General features: G+C 43.9%; 1 protein-coding gene across 1 annotated transcript in view; it reads left to right on the forward strand.

Moving 5' to 3' along the window:
• The window catches only part of NEIL3 (nei like DNA glycosylase 3), a 46270-nt gene that overhangs the window by 15997 nt on the left and 8218 nt on the right, over positions 1 to 22055 (forward strand). The window contains exons 3-8 of the mRNA XM_066237492.1: positions 2844 to 2978; positions 3291 to 3504; positions 9003 to 9077; positions 10843 to 11009; positions 12640 to 12809; positions 14341 to 14761. Of these exons, the coding sequence (XP_066093589.1) occupies positions 2844 to 2978; positions 3291 to 3504; positions 9003 to 9077; positions 10843 to 11009; positions 12640 to 12809; positions 14341 to 14761 (1182 nt within the window). The remainder of the gene's footprint in view (positions 1 to 2843; positions 2979 to 3290; positions 3505 to 9002; positions 9078 to 10842; positions 11010 to 12639; positions 12810 to 14340; positions 14762 to 22055) is intronic.

Consider the following 22055-nt stretch of genomic DNA (forward strand, 5'->3'; position numbering starts at 1 on the left):
TGTGAGCCCTGGAACTGGGAGGTGGCCAGGATACTAGGCTTGTCAGGGAAGGCTGTGTGAGGGCTGGAATAAAACCAGCCTTCAGGAAGCAGAGAGAACCCCAGGGCATTTTAGTCCCTTGTTGCGACTGTTCCTGAGATCCCGCGAGAGCCCTGTCTTCCCCGCGGTTGGATTCTTCAACCCTCCCGAGGGGTCCATGAGCTACTAAATATTCCTTACTGTGTAAATTTTTTTTGAGTTGGGTCTCTGTCACTTGCAGTTAGGGAAGCTGACTATTATCAAAAGGTACAAACTTCCAGTTATAAAATAAAGAAGTCCCAGGGATGGAATGTACAACCTGGTGACCATAGTTAGGCATGCTGCATTGCGTAGTTGCAAGTTGCTAAGTGAGTGGGTCATAAAAGTTTTCATCACAGGAAAACAACTTCTTTCTGTAACATATGTAAGGTAAAGGACGTTAACTAACTTATGGTGGTGATTATTTTGCATTGTATACAAATGTCAAATCATGATATGATTTATTGATTTGCTTTAGGAAGTTATTTCCGACTAGAGGGAGTTTCTTAATATCACTTCAGTTTTTAGTTTGGACATAAGTTTTATATGAGAGCTGAGGTTGCCAGGGGCAGAGACCCAGCTCAGAGAAGTTCGGTCATTACTTGTGACCAGCATGTGGGGTGTCGTAGGTTCCCTGCAGATGACGCAGGCAGGCTTCAGGGAGAGCTGGGAGCAGACTGCGCGCTGCAAGGACTCCGATCCTGGACTCTGGGCCCTGTTACATCTGCCACGGTCTTCCTCACTGTTGACATCTGCCACGGTCTTCCTCACTGTTGACATCTGCCACGGTCTTCCTCACTGTGGACAGGCCTCTCGCGGCCTCTCGGGTCCACGGTGGGGAACATTTCCATCGCCAGCTGCCACGTTAGATCTCCCAGAACGAAGAAGAAGCAATCTCTCTGTGTCCCCCATCCGTAAATTCATCAGGAGAGCTCAGATGAACCCAACTTGGATACCGATGGGCCCAGTGTGACTCAGGGTTCCATTCCTGAGCCTACGGGGCCTCGGGAGGGGACAGAGACCCCTGCAGACTGGGCCTCACACTCACCGTGGTCGGGCAGACTCCATATGGATGATCCCTCTCTGGTGCCACTTGGGCTGCGGCGCCGGGGAAGCTGGAGAGGAGCAAGCAGATGGGAGTAAGGTTCCGATAGAGCTGTCCTATGCTAGGTTATCCTAATGAGGGGCCTCGAGAAGCAGGTGGAGCTCTCCAGTGTGGATGGAACACGAGCCAGTGTCCTGCTCTGTAAGACCCAGTGCGGCCGCTGCTCCGGCTGCCCAGCGGCTCCCTGTGCCTCGGAATTTCTCATGGTATCAGCTTTTTGTCAGTTTATGCTAAAGGGTACTTAACAATAAACACGCCAAAATTGTTGGTTTCTTGGGGCTCAGGGATCACAACATGTAGCTATTTAATAAATACCGAATAATAAAAATGGTTATACTACGTGTATTTTCCCCTACATTGGCTTGAAGACCTAAAGAGGCATACTGATGTGATTTGGGGTTCTTACTGGGGCTACTCCTGCATTTGAATTGGGTCTTAACCTTTGAGGGTTGTTGTTTTTTTTAATGTGGGTGCAGTGTCATTACAGAGAGTGATTTACAATTCACTTTATGAGCCTGCAGCGGAAGAGGCTTTAAATGCGCTGGCCCCTGAGCAGGACGGTGTGCACCTCTCGCCGGGTTGGGCCTCCACACACTAAATTATAGAGGATGCTCGGGCACTTGTCTTTCCCATCAAGAACTCTGGGCAGGTGCAAATGCGTTCCTGAGTGATCGTTGGCCACAGAGAGTTTAAAACCCACATTTTTAAAGTTAGGCTGGTTAACCTTGTACAATCCTATAACAGCGCTTTGGAATGAGAAACGCAGAGCAGTAACATTTGCTGCCAAAAAAAGCCGTATGTATGAACTCCACGCAGCCACGAGGAGAAGGGTTTGAGAGGCGGGGCACGGTTTTTCATCTCGAGACTCACGTTTGATCTTCATTATCAGAGGTCTCTCAGAACCACTTTCCTGGGTTTTTTTTTGTTTTGTTTTGTTTCCTTTTTCTTTGTTACTGGACGTGCTAATCAATCCTATAAAAACTGAAAGGTGATGAATTTTTCATTGCCACATTGCGGCTTTCAAGTGAGCCGTAGGAGAAAACTAGAAGAATTGAGGACGATATCGTTCTGACTTGTCTGTTTCTTTTACTTATTTTTTTTTTACGGAATGATTTTGCAAAACAGCATTTTATTGTGTGTCCCAAAGCAGTGGGGATGAAAACAGGTAAAAGTGTCTCCGACCTGCAGATGCCACTTCAGAGCGGGTAAACATTCCCAGCCCGTTGTGGCGAGAAGGAGGGACTTGGAATGTGGGCGGCTTTGTAGAACGTATAAACTCGCAGACCAGAGGGCAGCTTAGCCTCGGCCTCATCCTGTCCCAGCCTTTGGTTCTGGGGGGAACATCAGAGAAGCCGCCCTGTTCCGTGAATAAAGGATTTCCTATCCGACAGCAGGGGAGAGCTGGGTCTGGGTTCTTGGGCTTCTTTCGGGGCCTTCCTCTTTCTTTGAGACTTTGTTTTGTCTGTAGATTGAAAAACTGATCGTCACGTCTCCTAGTGTTAGCGGGTACGAAGCCATACCGGAAGACTGTGTTAACATCTGCCGCGTCGTTTGCCCTTTCAAAGCGCCCGTCCTGCCTAACATCTGGTCACTTATCACCCCCCGAAATGAAAGGAAGGAGTCGAAGTGGTGAGGCGTGGTACCCTTTCTCCGCTCAAGAACGGCTTGGGCTTTGTTTCAGGATTCATTTTGGAATGAAAGGCTCCATCCTGATTAACCCACTTGAGCATAAAGGTAAAAGTCGAGTTTCGCCCGTGTTGGAAGTGCAGCTCCGCCAAGATCTGATCTGTTTCTTCGACTCATCGGTGGAACTCAGGTGAGAAATAAACCGAAAGGCCTTCAGCTACAAAACTCCGAAGGGTTGGAGCTCCAGTTTGGGGTGGGGGGGTGTGACATGTGGAAATCAGTAAATGAAATTGGAAAGAATTGGTTTAATAACTGATAAAGCCTCATTTGAAAAGAGGCGTCCAGTCCCATGGTTTGTTAAGGTCTTCACTGTTTGGTTATAGAGCTTAGACCCTGATTAAATTGAAAGGCTTTGTATTTCCATCAACGCTCAGTGTAAACGACACTTTGTGAAGTTGTAACCAGGCTCATGACGAATGTGTCTTATGTTCCTTCCCATTAGGGACTCAACAGAAAGCCGACAGAGAATAAGAACGATGGAAGAATTAGATGTGTGTTCACCGAAGTTCAGTTTCTCAAGAGCGGAGAGGGAGGTGAAGAGGCAGGCGGGGCGGATGCTCTGCGACGTGTTAATGGACCAGAGGGTGTTGCCCGGGGTGGGCAACATCATCAAAAACGAGGCTCTCTTTGACAGCGGCCTCCACCCGGCTGTTAAAGTAGGTTGTATTTTTTAAATGATGTCTATATATTTTTTAAATTTATTTATTAAATTTAATGCAGTAACATTGATAAATCAGAGTATATATGTTGAGAGAAAACATCTCTAGGTTATTTTGACATTTGATTGTGCTGTATACCCCTCCCCCAAAGTCAAATTGTCTTCTGTCACCTTCTATCTGGTTTTCTTTGTGCCCCTCCCCTCCCCCAACCCCTCTCTCCTTCTTCACCCCATCCCGCCTCCCCCCACCCCCCACCCCTGTTGCCATCACATTCTTGTTCATGTCTCTGAGTCTCATTTTTATGTCCCTTCTATGTATGGATTCATATAGTTCTTAGTTTTTTTTCTGATTTACTTATTTCCCTCCATATAATGTTATCAAGGTCCATCCATGTTATTGTAAATGATCCGATGTCATCATTTCTTATGGATGAGTAGTACTCCATAGTATATATGTACCAAAGCTTTTTAATCCACTTGTCCTCTGACGGACACTTGGGCTGTTTCCAGATCTTCACTATTGTGAACAATGCTGCCACAAACATGGGGGTGCATTTCTCCTTTTAGAGCCGTTCTATGGTGTCCTTGGGGTATATTCCTAAAAGTGAGATAGCTGGGTCAAAAGGCAGTTCAATTTTCAGTTTTTTGAGGAATCTCCATACTGTTTTCCACAGAGGCTGCACCAGTCTGCATTCCCACCAGCAGTGCAGGAGGGTTCCCTTTTCTCCACATCCTCGCCAGCACTTATTCTGTGTTGTTTTGTTGATGAGCGCCATTCTGACTGGTGTGAGGTGATATCTCATTGTGGTTTTAATTTGCATTTCTCTAATGATTAGTGATGTTGAGCATTTTTTCATATGCCTATTGGCCATCTGTATGTCCTTTTTGGAGAAATGTCTACTCATCTCTTTTGCCCATTTTTGGATTGGATTGTTTGTCTTCCTGGTGTTGAGATTTACGAGTTCTTTATAAATTTTGGTTATTAACTCTTTATCAGACGTATTGTCAAATATGTTCTCTCATTGTGTAGTTTGTCTTTTTATTCTGTTCTTGTCTTTAGCTGTGCAAAAGCTTTTTAGTTTGATATAGTCCCATTTGTTTATCCTGTCTTTTATTTCACTTCCCCATGGAGATAAATCGGCAAATATATTGCTCCGAGAGATGTCGGAGAGCTTACTGCCTATGTTTTCTTCTAAGATGCGTATGGTTTCACGGCCTACATTTAAGTCTTTTATCCATTTTGAGTTTATTTTTGTGAGTGGTGTAAGCTGGTGATCTAGTTTCATTTTTTTTGCAGGTAGCTGTCCAATTTTCCCAACACCATTTGTTAAAGAGGCTGTCTTTACTCCATTGTATTTCCTTGCCTCCTTTGTCAAATATCAGTTGTCCATAGAACTGTGGGTTTATTTCTGGGTTCTCAGTTCTGTTCCATTGATCTATATGCCTGTTCTTATGCCAGTACCAGGCTGTTTTGAGTACAATGGCCTTGTAGTATAACTTGATATCAGGAAGTGTGATACCTCCCACTTTATTCTTCTTTTTTAAGATTGCTGAGGCTATTCGTGTTCTCTTTTGGTTCCATATTAATTTTTGGAATATGTGTTCTATATCTTTGAAGTATGTCATTGGTATTTTAATTGGTATTGCATTGGATTTATAGATTGCTTTGGGTAATATAGACATTTTAATGATGTTTATTCTTCCTAACCATGAGCACGGTATATGCTTCCACTTGTTTGTATCTTCCTTGATTTCTTTTATCAATGCTTTGTAATTTTCCAAGTACAAGTCTTTAGTCTCCTTTGTTAAGTTTATTCCTAGGTACTTTATTTTTTTGGTTGTAATTGTTAAGGGGATTGTTTCCTTAATTTCTCTTTCTGACTGTTCATTGTTGGTGTATAAAAATGCCTCTGATTTCTGAGTATTGATTTTATATCCTGCCACTTTGCTGAATTCATTTATCAGGTCCAGTAGCTTTTTGACTGAGACTTTAGGGTTTTCTATATACAATATCATATCATCTGCAAATAATGATAGTTTTACTTCTTTTTTTCCAACTTGAATGCCTTTTATTTCTTCTTCTTGTCTGATTGCTGTGGCTAGGACTTCCAGGACTATGTTAAATAAGAGTGGTGAAAGGGGGCACCCCTGCCTTGTTCCTGATCTTATTGCTTTTAATTTTTGCCCATTGAGTATGATGTTTGCTGTGGGTTTCTCATAGATGGCTTTTATCATGTTGAGGTATGTTCCCTGTATTCCCACTTTGCTGAGAGTTTCGATCATGAATGGGTGCTGGATTTTATCAAATGCTTTTTCTGCATCTATTGAAATTATCATATGGTTTTTCCCCTTCTTTTTGTTTATGTGATGAATCACATTGATTGATTTACGAATATTGTACCATCCTTGCCTCCCCAGAATAAATCCCACTTGATCATGGTGTATGATTTTTTCCATATATTGTTGGATCCGGTTTGCTAATATTTTGTTGAAGATTTTAGCATCTATATTCATCAGAGATATTGGCCTATAATTTTCTTTCTTTGTGTTGTCTTTTCCTGGTTTTGATGTCTATATTTTTAAATACTGTTAAGGGCCCAACATGGGACATTTAGACCTGTACTGTAGTAACCCTCTCCCCAGACAGACCTCAGGGCTCTTGGCTCATGTCAGCCCCTCAGCGAGGCCCACCCTGGCCCTGTGGTTTGAGATTGCTGCTGTATCCCCTCCTCCCCATTCTTGCCCCCAGTCGTCCATAGCTTGCTTTGTTTTTTTCTTTTCTTCCTACCATGGATCACTTCCAAATAGCAGCTCATCATCTACATGTTATACATAATGTCTAACACCTTTTTCCCCTGTGAGAATGTAGTCTCTTAGGAGGAAGGTGTGTCTCTTTCACTGATGTAACCGAGCACATGGAACACAGTGTCTGGTACGTGGTCGGCACGGAAGAGGTACTTGTTGAGTGTGTGACCGACATCAGCTCACAGCCTCCTTGCTGTTTCTGGCATATTGAATTCACACGCAACATACTTTTGTGACTCCTGTTGATTAGGAAGTGCACTTTCAGCAGAGTGATAAGGATGCAAGTCAGGTACAGGGACCGAGGAAGGAGGGACTTGGGAAGAACTAGAAGCAAAAGTTGGTGTACTTATTAAAAGAGCTTAGTTTGGAGTGAAGGGGGAGATGCTAGACTCATAGAGGAAGATGTGAGCACAAGGACTGGGTTTTGTTGGTTCTTTTCTTGTTCTTCAGCTGGGAGATGTGAACTTATTTATATGTTGAGAGAAAAACACTGGTAGAGAGGAAGAGGTTAAAGCTGGAGGAAAGAGAATGGTGTTAACAGGACGAAGTTGTGAGATGATCAGAGAGGTTAGGATGTAAGCCAGGTGGAGAGATACATATACAATATATTTTAGTTTCCAGAGAAAAAAAAATCTCCAGTAGGAATTTTATCCAGACTCAAATAATCTATGACTAAGTTATATTTTTAACATGAATCCAAAGATACCTTTTCATTTTGTGTAATTATTTCCTGGACAGTTTTCATAAAAGCCAAATCAGTAGGAAGTAAGTTTTAAAAAGAATCAGTTAATGATAGTTCTATATTAGATGCTGCTTTTAGACCCTTGAAACAGACTAGTCAAATTTCTGTCGTGTGAGAATAATGAAACAGAATTTTAACAATTCATCTAGATCTCTCTGGAAAACGTTTTTGAAAAATAAAGAACAGAGTGTTGTTACCTAAAGAATCATTATTATCTATGGTAAACGGATAATTTACTTTTTATCTGTATATCCAGCCAGCTGTTTGTTTAGTAAAAGATCATTTATTTGTCCATAATGTCTGAGGGTTTAAAAATTAATGACATTTCTGAAGCTTAACTGTTAGCCCCCTAAAAGCACATGTATAATTATAGAAAAAGTGGGCCCTGGCTGGTGGTTCAGTGGACTGTCAGCCCAGCATATGGACATCCCAGGTTTCGATTCCCTGATCAGGGCACACAGGAGAAGTGACCATCTGCTTCCCTTTCCTACTCTCTCCCCCTTTTTTCCCTCTGGCCCTCCCACAGCCAGTGGCTCAACTGGTTTGAGAGTGGCCCCGGGTGCTGAGGACAGCTCGGTTGATCCGAGAGCATCAGCCTCAGGACTAAAAAAATAGGCTGTTACTGGAGTATCAGTCCCAGACGGGGTTGCCAGGTGGGTGGATCCTGGTCAGGGCGCATGTGGGAGTCTGCCTTACTATCTCCCCTCCTCTCACCCAGGGACAGAAAGAAAAAGAAAAAGTAGTTAAACACTTCAAGGTGTTACTGAATATAGTATATAAGATACAGTAGGCCCTGGCCGGTTGGCTCAGTGGTAGAGCGTCAGCCTAGCGTGTAGAAGTCCCGGGTTCGATTCCTGGCCAGGGCACACAGGAGAAGCGTCCATCTGCTTCTTCACTCCTCCCCCCTCTCCTTCCTCTCTGTCTCTCTCTTCCCCTCCCGCAGCCGAGGCTCCATTGGAGCAAAGATGGCCCGGGCGCTGGGGATGGCTCCTTGGCCTCTGCCCCAGGTGCTAGAGTGGCTCTGGTCGTGACAGAGCGACGCCTCGGATGGGCAGAGCATCGCCCCCTGGTGGGCATGCCGGGTGCGAGAGTCTGTCTGACTGCCTTCCCATTTCCAGCTTCAGAAAAATACAAAAAAAAAAAAAAAAAAAAAGATACAGTAAAAAAAAATGAGTTTTAGAAGTGTGTAAGATTTAAACTTTAAGTAAATGATTGAGCAGGTATCTACGTAATACCATTAGAATGATTTTGTTGAACAGATGACTTTAGATTTCACAGTCATTGATAAGTTAGTTTCTGTTGTATGGAGAAATAGGTCTATTCATGGACGTACCACAGAGGTGAGTCATCAGACAGAATTTCTTCTGAAATTACCTTTGAAACTTCATGTGCCAAGTGCTGGTGGATTCTGTGCGGGTCACGCCCACGTGTGCCAGGCTGTGTCACCAGAAGTTCTTCAGGACGGTCTCTTTCCGACATCTTCCACGTGTCAACAGGGGCTTCGATGTCAATGCATGTTCGCATATAAATTCATATCTTTTTCAAGTTTGATAGCGACCTTGATGGCCATCCACTCCCGTGCCTGTTTTTTCCTCCTTCTTTCTGTTTTCCTTATTTGTCTTTTCTCTTTTATTTTGTAAACCTGTCAAGACTTCTTAAGGTGGCTGGTCATTAGTGCTGAGACGATGAAGATGTCTTACACCGAAGAGACTTTCAATAAATACCTGAATGTAGTATTAAAATTTATAAATAGGTTTTCTTAAAATTTGTTGTACAGTCACTTAAAAATAAAACCACTGTTAATGCCACTAAACAGATAGATGAGAGAGAGAGTTCTAGAAGATATGTTTGTATTTTTAGTTTATTTCCAGTTCTCTGAGGACTGGCAGGTATATTTTCCTATAGTGGACAATTTATGGAACTGTCCTCGGTTGTTTTTCTATTTTAAGGTTTGTCAGCTAACAGACGCACACACCCATCAGCTTGTGAAAGTGACACGTGATTTCAGCGTTCTCTTTTACAGGGTAAGAGCCAATATTTTTCAGTTATGTAGAATGGCAAAGAAGGTGAAGGGATTAGCCACAATCGTAGCCAGAGGGAATAGCGGGGGTGGAGGTAGGGGGCAGGGGACAGGAGAGGGAATGGGGTGGAAGGAGACTTTGCATGGGGTATGGGGGGCGATGTGGTGCGTGGAGGGTGTTCTACTGAGTGGGACCCTTGAAACCATGTCAACAAAATAAATTAAACATTAAAAATATTTTTAAATGTCCATAATTTCCCTTTCGATTATACCAAAAAATGTTCAAGTGGCGTGTAGCCATCTAGTGGTAAGAATATAGAAGTGCAATAATAGAAAGTGCCCTCTTTGGGCCCTAATTAACATCTTGAAATTTTAGGTCATAGGTCAGTCCAAACTTGTCTCACTGTAATTATATTAAAGTATTCTCTATACTGAGTTGGGGAACAGCTATGTTAGCATTTGGGACTTGGACTGTTGTTCTATTTTTGGACATGCAAAAGTAAAATATAGGAAGTCTCGAAGGGTAGACCGGACTTCTTCAAACAGACCTCAGTTTGGTCAGATTTTGGCACTACTGTCTGTGTGGCTGAAATTATTTAGACAATGTTACCTTTAGTTTCTTCACCTGTAAAATGGGACAGTATTTCTCTCACTCAAAGGTTTCTTTGAGAATGAAATAATACTTGCTATCCTATAAATTTTGTGCATTATAGTTACATATATATGTATGTAGAGAGTTCAATAAACACATTTTCTTTCAAGCAAAGTATCACAAATACTTTTTTTCTCCACAGTCCATTTTCTGTATTTAAAATGTTTTTTTTTACTGAGCTCAGAAAGGCAAGTACTGTTCATTAATTGCCCTAAAATATTAATGAACTTCTTTCTTTACCTATATGCCTTGAGTGTCTATGGCTAGTTTAATACTATATATGCTCACTTATTCTTCCAGGGAAAGATAATTATCGACCACTACTCATTTTCTGCCCTGATTAAGTTGGATATTTTAATACATTGCTTAAATGAATGGAAGCTGTTTGTGTAGTTTTCTGTGTCTATAGGATGAACCACATTTCTGGGCTCTTAAATTTTCACACTGCTGATATAAACACAAAATGTTCTTTTTGTAGGAGCTTTAAATGTATGTGAGCCAAATAAAAGTGTGACAGGGAATATCAAATGTATTTGAAATAGAACTTTCACAAAAATGGAACATTCTTTTCTGGGATGGTATTTGAATTTTTATTTTCCTTTTTAGTGACTGTAAGATTAAAAACAAAAAACTCCCTTTGTCGGGTCAACAAAGATGCTCTTGTCACATTTTCTGCTGGCTGCTGAAACGAAGTGCATGCTTCAGTGTTCTGAAAATAATCAGATTTTATGCTAATCTAGTCTTTATCTTTTAACTACATAATTACGTTTAATTTTTTAACAACCTTAAAAGCATGAAAGACATTTTAAATTCTAGATCTCTTATATCCCATTTAGATAAGAGGGTAGAGCTCTTCAAAGAACAATTTTGAATACACTAAGAAGTAATAAAATAATGACTTAATTTTTTTTCACACAAATCTTATTGGACAGACATTGCTGAATCTTGTCAATACCTTTTTCTCAGATGAAGGGAAATATTCTATGGCCGTACGTGCAAACAGATGTTAATTTCTTTAAAAGGGTTGTCAGAAGTGACTTTCCAGAGTTTGTCTCTGGCTGCTTCGCAGCCCCGTTTTGTAGATGGCATTCTAATGCTGTGTATTGTTTGTTTCCAGTGCCGGAAGGCAGGACTTGCTGTCTCTACACACTGGAAGGTTTACCAGCGGCCTGGTTGCGGTCAGTGCGGCTGCAGGATTACAGTGTGTCGCTTAGGGGAGAACAGGAGAATGACGTACTTCTGTCCTCACTGTCAAAAGGAAGATCCTCAACAGGTTGACATAGGGTGAGCTCTCTAATTTGAAGGTGTTCTGTTTGTCCCAATTCTCTAATTAAAACGCCATTCATTAAGGGAACACAAATGAATGACTATCAGGCAATGATTAATGAGTAGGCATAAGTCAGACGTATTTGAACCCTTGGAAAGCAATAGTAAACAACATCATCTGAGAGCCAGCATGAGCCAGAAGTGATGTTTGGACCACTTCTGAGTTGAGTAGACAGTCTCTAGCCCAGATATTAACATCCAGGCTTTGGCTTTTCATCTTGTTTGTAAAGTGATTATGAGGAGGTGTCGATGTGTCACAAAACTGGAAGAAAGTAACTATCTTCAAAAGTTCTTGCCTTATGTAGAAGTAACAGCAAACATGAACATGATCTCTTGACAAAATTTTTGTTTTGTTGGTGAAATCTATAGTATAGAAGACAAAAGGGTGAAAAGTTGGAGCTCGTTGCAAATCTGCTGGTTATGTAAATTGCATTTTCTTCATTGTGTCTACATGCACCATGCCGCCTGTCAGAATAAGTGGAGAGCAGGGCTTAGCTCAGATAAACGGATTGTATAGCAAGTGCGGTGTTCTTTGGGAGGAAGAGAGATTGAGGACCATTAAAAGTCAGGGTAAGGAACGATAAAGCACTGTAGTGAGATGTAGCTTACTCTCTGACTTGCTGATGCTGTTTATCACTTTACCAGACAAGCCTGAATTTTAAAACAGGTGTAACTAACTACATATGAGGAGCAAAGTGTAATGGACGGCAAGGCTACCTTTGAAAGTCAAAGAACTCTAGTTATGAAATGTAAGGTAGTTGGCCTTGACCAGTAGCACTTCTTTCAGTATTCATGTTTGGGGTCATGAAAAGCATCTGGGCCACTGTTGTAGCTGTTGAGTCACGTGATGGGCCCGTGGACCTCGGGTTATGCATTTAACAGTGGGGATAGCCAGAGCTTCAAAAAGCTATTTTGTGTAACAGTACAAATTCAGTTAAGAATTCCCAGTAGAGAATCATGTTTTACATTTGTGGCCAAAAATCAGGGTTGGTTTTATTGTTTTCCTTACAGATCTGTCAATTAGATGTTCGCCATGACCCAGTTTTCTCGGCCAAGAAATAACACGAGGATAGATATCCTTGTCCTGGTCACAGGACAATTGTCTGACGTAGCATTTGGAGGATACTGTGCAGGAATTCTAGAGGCACACAAAGTAGACGCGAAGCTTTTCTCTTTTACGTTCTGCGCTCTAATTCCTGCCTGGCTCTCTCCTCTAGTTTGGCTGAGTAAAGGTATCTTAGATTTGCTTTGAGGAGCAAATCTAAGGATTGAGGAGACTACCATTTAGTTAAAACATTATTTGAGAAACGTTTCCTAGTGGTTATATCAAATATTTTTAGTTTTTTTAAAAAAATAAAGAACAAGACCACAACTCTTTGAATAAAATATTTATTTCTGTTTCACAGTGTTCGGTCAGCAGGGCCGCCATGAAAACATTTTATTGAGATAGTTTGTATCTGTGAGCAGGACTAAACATGTAGCTTTCGGGCGTATCAGTGGTTCTGATTGTCTGTGAACCCTCCCAGAATGTATGAGAACTGGGCAACAATGCACGGTGTTAACGGTGATCTGTAAAACATCTCTACAGCAAGCTGCCAGTGAGAAACACCGCGGTCAGGGGGACACCCAGCAGGTGGGGTCCCCTCCCGGATGGTGCGGCCCAGGAAAGCGAGGTGCCCTGGGCCTGTGTGGCCTGCACGCTGCTGAACCAGCCTTCTTCTCAGGCGTGCGAGGCGTGTCTGACCACCCGGCCCATAGGTAAGGCTGCATTTGGACTCGGAGATCACTCCCTGTCAGAGAGCTTTCATTCCACCAGGGGAGGTAGAGAGCTTGTCCCATCTTGATGTTCTAACAAAGGGAAACCTTTCTCCGGAAGGTTTCCAGGAGTGGCCGGCCTTAACGTGGAGACCATGCTCATGTTGCCATTGAGCGGAGGGAAAACACGCTTGCGCTGAAAAAGTGTGTGCTTTTGTATCTCAGAAAACCGACAGGATCACATCTGTTCCCTCCTGTTCCTGATGAATTATTCAGTAAAGCCTTGTGTGATGCAGATTTCAGCAACTTTTGAGTTTGTTATTCCGGACAAGCGTTTCAGAAATTGAAAGGGAGAAATTCTGTAAGAATATCTTTGCCGGTTGAACAGAGAGACGCTGATATTTTTCCCCCTCTTCTCTGTCCTCCCTACCCCTTGTTATTAAAATCTCTACCCAGACAATTGTTACTGATTTCATTGAAACCCTGCAGAATCGCTCTTCATCACGCACCATTCCGTGCGCGCAGAGAATGGAGAACCGCAGAGGAACCTGTGATTAAGAAGCCTCTCGCTGATGCGGCTCCCATTGTGTCCGCGGAGTGTTACTCCTTTCTTCAATTAGAGATGAGAAAGTCTGTTCTTGACTTACAGACCCCTGCCTTGTTTTCCGTGTCACAGTGTGTTTTGTTCTCCAGGGCCAGAGAAGCTGCTGTCTCTACTGTCTCTCTCTCTCTCTCTCTCTCTCTCTCTCTCTCTCTCTCTCTCTCTCTCTCTCTCCTGTATATATGTATCTTTCACACACACACACACACACACACACAGAGCAGAGGGGACCGCATCTTCTGTTTCTGTCCCTCCCGGCCACCATCCTTCAGCGGAGGAGCCCTCAGAAAACCGCAGTCCTGGGTTTCCACATTGATTCCAACATTCTGAAATGCCTGACACACCTTGCCATTGTCTTGCTATTTTTTTTCTCCTGAGTGTGCAGACATATACCTGAACTACCTACCATCCAGAATACATTCCGGTACAGATTCCGAAATCCTAGGATGCTGTGTTGAAACACTTTGAATACATACTAAACCCTTGTTAATTCTTTATTTCTTATTTTGAGTAAACCTTTCCCTTTGTCTTGTCCTTCGTGGAAATAGCCCTGACGGTCTGGAGGCCTCTGCCTGCCGGCTCAATGCTTTGACAAGTCTCACCTGCCCGTAACCACCGGCTTTCACACTCTGCCTAATACTGGTTAAAGCGATCGCTGGACAGCCTTCCCCTGCGCACACGGAACGGAAAGCAAATATAAGTCTTTGTTCTAACCACTCCGAGTCCCTCTGTGTTGGTAAAATCCTGCGCTTGGTGCTTCCTTTCCTAACCAGAGGATTAGTAATGAATTGCCCAAGCTAACTTGGTGTTGTAAGTTCTATATATGGTTTACTAGACGAGTGAACGCAATGTTTTAGTCAGATAGAAAGATGTTCAAGTTGGCAGCATTGTATTTCTGGAAACACTGCAGAATGAACTTCTCTGTCCTTCCAGACTCGAGGCCCAGGAAGGAGCGGAGTGCCACGTCCTCGGACAGCTTTGTGAAGTACCCCTGTAACAGCTTCGGAAAACCGAGGGCCCAAGTGAAGGTCAACAGGAAGACTGCGTTTGGAACGACCACCCTCGTCCTGACCGACTTCAGCCATAAGTCCAGCCCTTGGGAGCAGAAAGCAAGCCGGAAGCAGACACTAGGTGGGGGGTCTCAGAACCCTCCCCCCACTAATGCTTGTTTTGGGGACACACCTCGGCCCTCCAACGAGGGAGTGGACACTGCAACTCAGCAACCGAATGCAGTGATCCGATCACTCACCGCCAGCCCCCAGCCTCAGTTACTTAGTCCAGGGCGTAAGAAACCGAAAACAAGTCACTACCCATCGCCAGGTCTTGAACGTCGCAAGCCTGGACATTCTAACAGGTATGATGCCTCTAACCTCAATCTTCGAGGTATTTGCGTTAAGTTTTATGGAGGCAGAAAAGGCGTCCATGGCTGAGGAAGTTGAGCTGTTTGTGGTCATGGAAGTCTGACCCCGAGAGAAAGTTGTGGTCAGTGTTTCTTGTTTTCTCCAGCAGATCATGGCCGGGGGTGGTGGTGGTGGTGAAAACCAGCATCTCCTACATCTGTAAAATGTTACTCTTTTTATCCTGCTCAGTTGGTTCAGTGGTAGAGTGTCGGCCCGATGTGTGGAAGTCCCGGGTTTAGTTCCTGGCCAGGGCACACAGAAGAAGTGTCCATCTGCTTCTCCACCCCTCCCCCTCTCCTTCTTTTCTGTCTCTCTCTTCCCCTCCCACAGCCAAGGCTCCATTGGAGCAAAATTGGCCTGGGCACTGAGGACAGCTCCATGGCCTCTGCTTCAGGTGCTAGAATGGCTCCGATTGCAACGAGCAATGCCCCAGATGGGCAGAGCATCACTCCGTGGTGGGCATGCCATGTGGATCCCGGTCAGGCACATGTGGGAGTCTGTTTGTCTGACTGCCTCCCCACTTCTCACTTTGGAAAAATACAAAAAAAAATAAGTTACTCTTTTCTGTCTGTAACCATATACATGCTCTATACAGAATATTTGGAAAGTATAAAGAAAAAAATGTGTAAATCTCCCATAATCTTACCAGTCATCATCAATCACCAGTGTTAGCATTTTTTTTAAAATTTCCTTCCATAGTTTTTCTGAAAAGAAGACTACAATTTATAATACATAATTTAGTAAGTGTCTTCAAAAGGGTGGGATCTAAGATTCTTTCAGTGGCATTTCTGCCAAAGAAAGTGGCTACATCTCAAATGGCCACGTCGTGTTTTTTATTTCAACCAACAAGACCCAGAGAGCATGTGTGTCTGAAATTAAAGAGTTGTACTTTCAGTTAGTAAACAAAACCCGGCCCATCTCAGTGAAGACCCCAGCTGCTGTCACCAGAATACAGATCATTCAGTAACAGTGTCCTCCCTTGTTCCTCAGTGACTACCGGCAGCCGCTGACACTGTCTGTCCCCCACTCCCTCCCCACCATATTTAGACCTTTCTCTGGGCTTCACACCTGCCCCAACCTGACGTCAGCCTCCATTGGCATGACAGCTCTCCACAGCTTTCTCTTCCAAGCGGGTCTGTTGAGGGTTTTCCTTCAGGAAGGAGGTGCTGTATGGTCAGCAGTTTTAAATGAAATGGAGACGAGTTTCAACAAAGTGAAGGTGAAGGGGCTTCTTCCCGTGTGTCCCATCTCGTCACGGGAGACGGCAGGCAGAATCGTGCCATGGGGCCCGAGTCTCGGAGGGACTCCGGTTGCTGGGCTGTGCCGGGCTCTGGTGCTGGTGCTCACTTCGTCCTTTGCGCAGCAAGGGGAGGCCGCTCGGTGTGCACGCCTAGTGCAGCCCCTGGCCACCTGCACAGCTGAACAGAGTTCTGACTCAGTTGTGGTCAGTGTGTGCTTTCATCCCTGGTTTCCTGTCCCAACGCTACATTGACCATCTGTTCGTCTTGATGATTTATCCTTGACTGATTTTTTTTTTTTTGCAAGAGAGGGAGAGACAGGGACTGATAAGGACAGACAGACATGGAGAGATAGGAGCATCATCAATTTGTTGTGGCTCCTTAGTTGTCTATTGGTTGCTTTCTCTTATGCGCCTTGACTGGGGGACTGCAGCTGAGCCAGTGGCCCCTTGCTCAAGCCAGTGACCTTGGGCTTCAAACCAGTGACCTTGGTCTCTTGCCAGCAACTTTTTTTTTTTTTTACAGGGATAGAGAGAGAGTCAAAGAGAGGGACAGATAGGGACAGACAGACAGGAACAGAGAGAGATGAGAAGCATCAATCATCAGTTTTTTGTTGAGACACCTTAGTTTTTCATTGATTGCTTTCTCATATGTGCCTTGACCACGGGCCTTCAGCTGACTGAGTAACCCCTTGCTCAAGCCAGTGACATTGGGTCCAAGTTGGTGAATTTTTTGCTCAAGCCAGATGAGCCTGCGCTCAAGCTGGTGACCTCGAGGTCTCGAACCTGGTTCCTCCGCATCCTAGTCCGACACTCTATCCACTGTACCACCGCCTGGTCAGGCTAGCCAGCAACCTCGGGGTCATGTCTATGATCCCACGCTCAAGCCAATGACCCTGCACTCTAGCTGGCGACCATGTGCTCAAGCTGATGAGCCCTGGCTCAAGATGGTGAACCCACACTCAAGCCGGTGACCTTGGAGTTTCGAACCTGGGTCCTCAGCATCCCAGGCCAATGCTCCATTCACTGCAGCACTGCCTGGTCAAGTGACTGATTTTCTTTTTTAATTTTTTGCTTATAATCACTAATAATAACTGGTTTAACTTTTATCCATACTGCTCTCAAATGATAAGCGCTTGAATGAAAGAATGGGGGGACCGAGCTTTGGCTGGGTTGGCACGCCCCTTTTACCTGTCTCGTGATGAACGCTCATGAAGGAGCCAGTTTAGAGCGTCCGAGTTGGGGGCGGTCCTGTAAGGAAACCATCTCTGAACAGCCTTTCTGCTCCACAGCTTCAGCGGGAAGCAGCAGATGCGACCCTTGTAAAATACTGGGGCATTTGCTGTACCCAGATGAAACATCTTGGCACATTTTTATTTCCTCGGTGCTTTGTAGGAAATCTCAGATGATTTAACTAATGAATTGGGGATTTAAAAAAAACATGAGTGTCACCTTCCATGGAAACGGCTTCTTCCTAAGCCATGCATGATGGGGTCCGGTGATTCATCACAGCACCCAGCAGTGCTTAGAAACACCGGGGCAGCATGGCCCGTGTGCGGGAGAAGAACCCGGGACTGCGACTCTGAAATCAGTCAAGATCGACCAGCAAAATAAATGTCAAGTGATGAGATACATTGACCGGCAGCCCTGCTGCACCCAGCTCCTTTACAAGGAATACATGGACAATTCCTATCGTTTATTTCATTTTTCTCCTTGTCTGGCAGCCGCCGTGTTCCTCTGGTGGACAAGACGCTGAGCGAGCGGAAGCTCACAATACAACGTTATTAAAGCAGGCGGTCCTCTCAGAGAACTGATAGCTGGTTCAGGTTTTTCTTTAGCAATTACATGGCAGTTAATTCGCTTTTTGTTCTCTTAATTACAGATCTCATCAACACATGTCAGTGAGGCTTATTTTTGGTTTGGTCTTCAGATATACCTGAACTTTATCCAGCTACTGGTGTTATTCATCAGAGGGTTGAACCAATTTTTAAGCAGTTAAAACTAACTGCTAGGGCCCTGGCTGGTGGCTCAGTGGATAGAGCATCGGCCTGGCCTGTGGATGTGCCAGGTTTGATTCCTGGTTAGGGCACACAGGACAAGTGACCATCTGCTTCTCCCTTATTCCCTATCCCCCTTCCCTGCCTCTTCTCCTCTCATAGCCAGTGGCTCAATTGGTTTGAGTGTGGCCTCGGGATCTGAGGATAGCTCCATAGGAGCCCATAAGTCTCAGGTGCTAAAAATAGCTCAGTACTTGAGCGCTGGCCCAAGATGGGGTTGCTGGGTGCATCCCAGACAGGTACAAGTAGGAGTCTGTCCCACTATTCCCCCTCCTCTCACCAAAACTAACTACTAGATACAGTTTTAAGTCTTTGCTCTGCCTATTGTAAGTACAGAGCAAAACACAGTGATGTGTTTTTCAAAGAAACACATGGGCTTCAGGTTAAACTGCTTTCCTGAGCTGATGCAGAGTCACTCGTAGAGGCCTGACACGAAGCTAGAAGAATCACCAGCTCTTCTCATGTCTCCTGCCGTTGCGGTTACCAGTGACCCCGTCTGACCCCCAGGGAAGCACTGAAACTCTGTCCCTGTATCTGGGTCACCTTCTGGAATTTACAGTCCCCCCAAATTTCAGAACAATCAGGATGAGGCATTTAACTCTGTTTTAACCCATGAAATACCACTGAACTACAAAATGGACATTCAGTGAGGTGGATTCATTAAAAATAAAAGTTCAGCCTGACCTGTGGTGGCGCAGTGGATAAAGCATCGATCTGGAAATGCTGAGGTCGCCAGTTCAAAACCCTGCACTGGTCTGGTCAAGGCACATATGGGAGTTGATGCTTCCTGATCCTCCCCCCTTTCTCTCTCTCTCTCTCTCTCTAAAAAAAAAAAAAAATGAATAAATTAAAAAAAAATAAAAAATAAAAGTTCAGATAGTGTAAAATCTATTCAATCATGATAAGTTGATCACTGAAACAAAAATATCCATTTTAAAATTATAAACCTGTGCTTGATCATGTGCTTAATAATAGTTGTTATCTCATGTCTGTCCAATGTGACTTGTTTATTAATAAAGAAGTACAGTACTGAGAGTCTATTATGCTTCAAGCATTGCTGTGGCTTCTGATGACCTCTAGTCGAGCAAACTGCAGCAGCAGGGCCAAATCCAGCCTGCCACCTGCTTTTCCTGCTTTTGTCAATAAAGTTTTATTGGAACACAGCCCATTCCCCTTGACTTCCCCATTTTCTTCAGCTGCTTTCTGTGCTACAACAGCAGAGTGGAACAGTTGTACCAGAGTCCAAGCCCAAGACCCACATATGTAAAATATGTGTTATCTGAAAACATTGGCCCGCCCCTGATCTATATATGATATTAATAGACCATTTATAAACCAGTATGCACATTCAAAATGATGGTCCTAATGGTCAAAATAAGAGTTTATCTAGGTAAATGCTATGCTACCGTTTAGAAAATTTTTGAACAATGATTGAAACAAAGAGGGACCAAGATGTCCGTAATTAATCGGAACATTTAATTACCTTGGATGATGTGTTATATCATAAAATGAAGATGTGCTGTGCAGTCAGAGCCCATGGGATCACAGGTGGCAACAGTTGCTTGGTTACAGTAACACCATTCAGTGCAACTTCATGTGCCTGTGCATTGCCTGGGACTCTTGTTACCTGCAGATCCCAGATCTGCCAGGGGTCTGGGGGAGGGGCCGGTAAGTCTGTGTGTCTGAGGGGTTCCCTAGCAATGCTGGTGCTCCCGGTCGGTGGGCCACGCTATGAACAAAGGATAAGAAGGCGGAAGGCTGTTTGCCTCATTAACTTTCTATGGAGGAAGAAAGGGACTGGGGTACAGATGTGGGGACATCCCCCCTAGGGGGACATTGGGGCCTTTCCACCCCACCTCTAGCCAAACTTCCGTCTGCCCCCACCCCCGCCAGGAGGGCGCCACTAATAGTGAGAGAGCCTCAGCCTCTCCCTGCGTGTGTGGGACCCTTGCGGTTTCCGCTGGAGCCAGCGGATTAGACAGTGTTAAAGCGATCGTTATATCAGATACCCACCTTCAAAATAACTTGGAAAACTATTTTTGCATATGTCCTTTTTTTTAATGAGAGCATCATTTCATTCCTTCCTGTTATTTTTAACCTCTTAGTTCCCTCTTCTTTTTTGTGACAGAGACAGAGAGAGGGACAGATAGGGACAGACAGACAGGAAGGGAGAGAGATGAGAAGCATCAATTCTTTATTTCAGCTCCTTAGTTGTTCATTGATTGCTTTCTCATATGTGCCTTGATGGGGGAGAGGGGCTACAGCAGAGTGAGTGACCCCTTGCTCAAGCCAGTGACCTTTGGGCTCAAGCCAGTGACCTTTGGACTTAAGCCAGTGACCATGGGGTCATGTCTATGATCCCACACTCAAGCCAGCGACCTTTGGACTTAAGCCAGTGACCATGGGGTCGTGTCTATGATCCCACACTCAAGCTAGCGACCCCACGCTCAAGCTGGTGAGCCCGCACTCAAGCCGGCATCCTTGGGTCCTCTGCATCCCAAGCTGATGCTCTGTCCACTGGTCAGGCTTATTTCCCTTCTTTAAAAAAAAATAAAATAAAAGTACTGTTGATGACAGACTTGTTCCAGTTTTGAAATGTCTTGACTTTTCTATAACCATTTGGATATTTGGCTTTTCTTGAAGTTCAGGTATTAACATTGCGTCTTGGGGGGTGGGTGAAAGGGAGGGAGTTGTGGAAAAGAATAGCCTGTTGCCTCTTAGCTTTTCTATCTCTGCCTGTTATTAACCATGGTGCCAAATAAAAGCCACCATTGCCCGCCCAGAAAAACTTACAAACAAAATCCTTGTGGGCAAACTATCCCAGTCACAACTTCCTCAGCGACGCCTCCGGCCGCTGTCACCTTACAAACCCACTGCCCACACGGCACAACACGGGGAGTCGCTCCTGACCATCGGAATGTTTGAATCCATCTAAAGCAATATAGTGAAGCATCCATTTTCCAAATGAGTTTGAAACAGGTTGTGGCACGAATAAAAGATCTTTTAGATGTTGATTATATCTCAATAAAACTGGGGGGGGGGATCTCTGAACATTTTAATTAGATATGGTATCTTGAGGCATTGTTATAGGAACAAGTATGTAAGCAACATGCAGACAATCCCCGATGTAACTGTGGTACAACAGTTTTTTGACTCAGGGATGCCGTGAAAAAGACAGGCATAATAAATTCCGTGAGATAGTCCACACTATTGTAAAAGGCTGTGTGTGTGTGTGTGTATCACATGATTTTGACCAACTGAAGGCTAAGGTAAGTGTTCTGGGCCCACTGAAGGTAGCCTATGTTAGTAGGGGAGGTGTATTAAATGCACTTTCAACCTATTTTCAATGTATCGTGCGTTTATTGGGACCTAATGCCATCATAAGTGGAGGAACATCTAGTTTAAGAATCAAAGAAAAGGGGAACTGTCTTTGACTAAATAAGTATTTTTAAAAATTATTTAAGAATGATTATTTTGTCCCTTAGAAACTAATAAAAAAATTGAGGTGGATAAAACCTTTTTATCATTCATAAAGTTACAAAGTAGGCATGACTATTAAGAGGAAGAACTTCTGGTTCTAATGAGCATGAATTCTTTTTCTCTTCAACTAGTTGATTAAAAAGACTAACTCTTAAATAACATTATTAAAAATATGCAGGATATTAAAAAAACATGAAACATACTCACAAACCTGGATTTTTTAAAATTAATTTTAATGGAGTGACATTGATAAATCAGGGTACATATGTTCAGAGAGAACATCTCCAGGTTATTTTGACATTTGATTATGCTGCATTCCCATCACCCAAAGTCAAATTGTCTTCTGTTACCTTCTAACTGGTTTTCTTTGTGCCCTTCCCCTTCTCCAACCCCCTCCTTCTCCTCCCCTCACCCCTTAACCACCACACTCTTCTCCATGTATCTGAGTCTCATTTTTATGTCCCACCTATGTAT

Source organism: Saccopteryx bilineata, chromosome 6 (assembly GCF_036850765.1).
Source record: "Saccopteryx bilineata isolate mSacBil1 chromosome 6, mSacBil1_pri_phased_curated, whole genome shotgun sequence".
NCBI lineage: Eukaryota > Metazoa > Chordata > Mammalia > Chiroptera > Emballonuridae > Saccopteryx > Saccopteryx bilineata.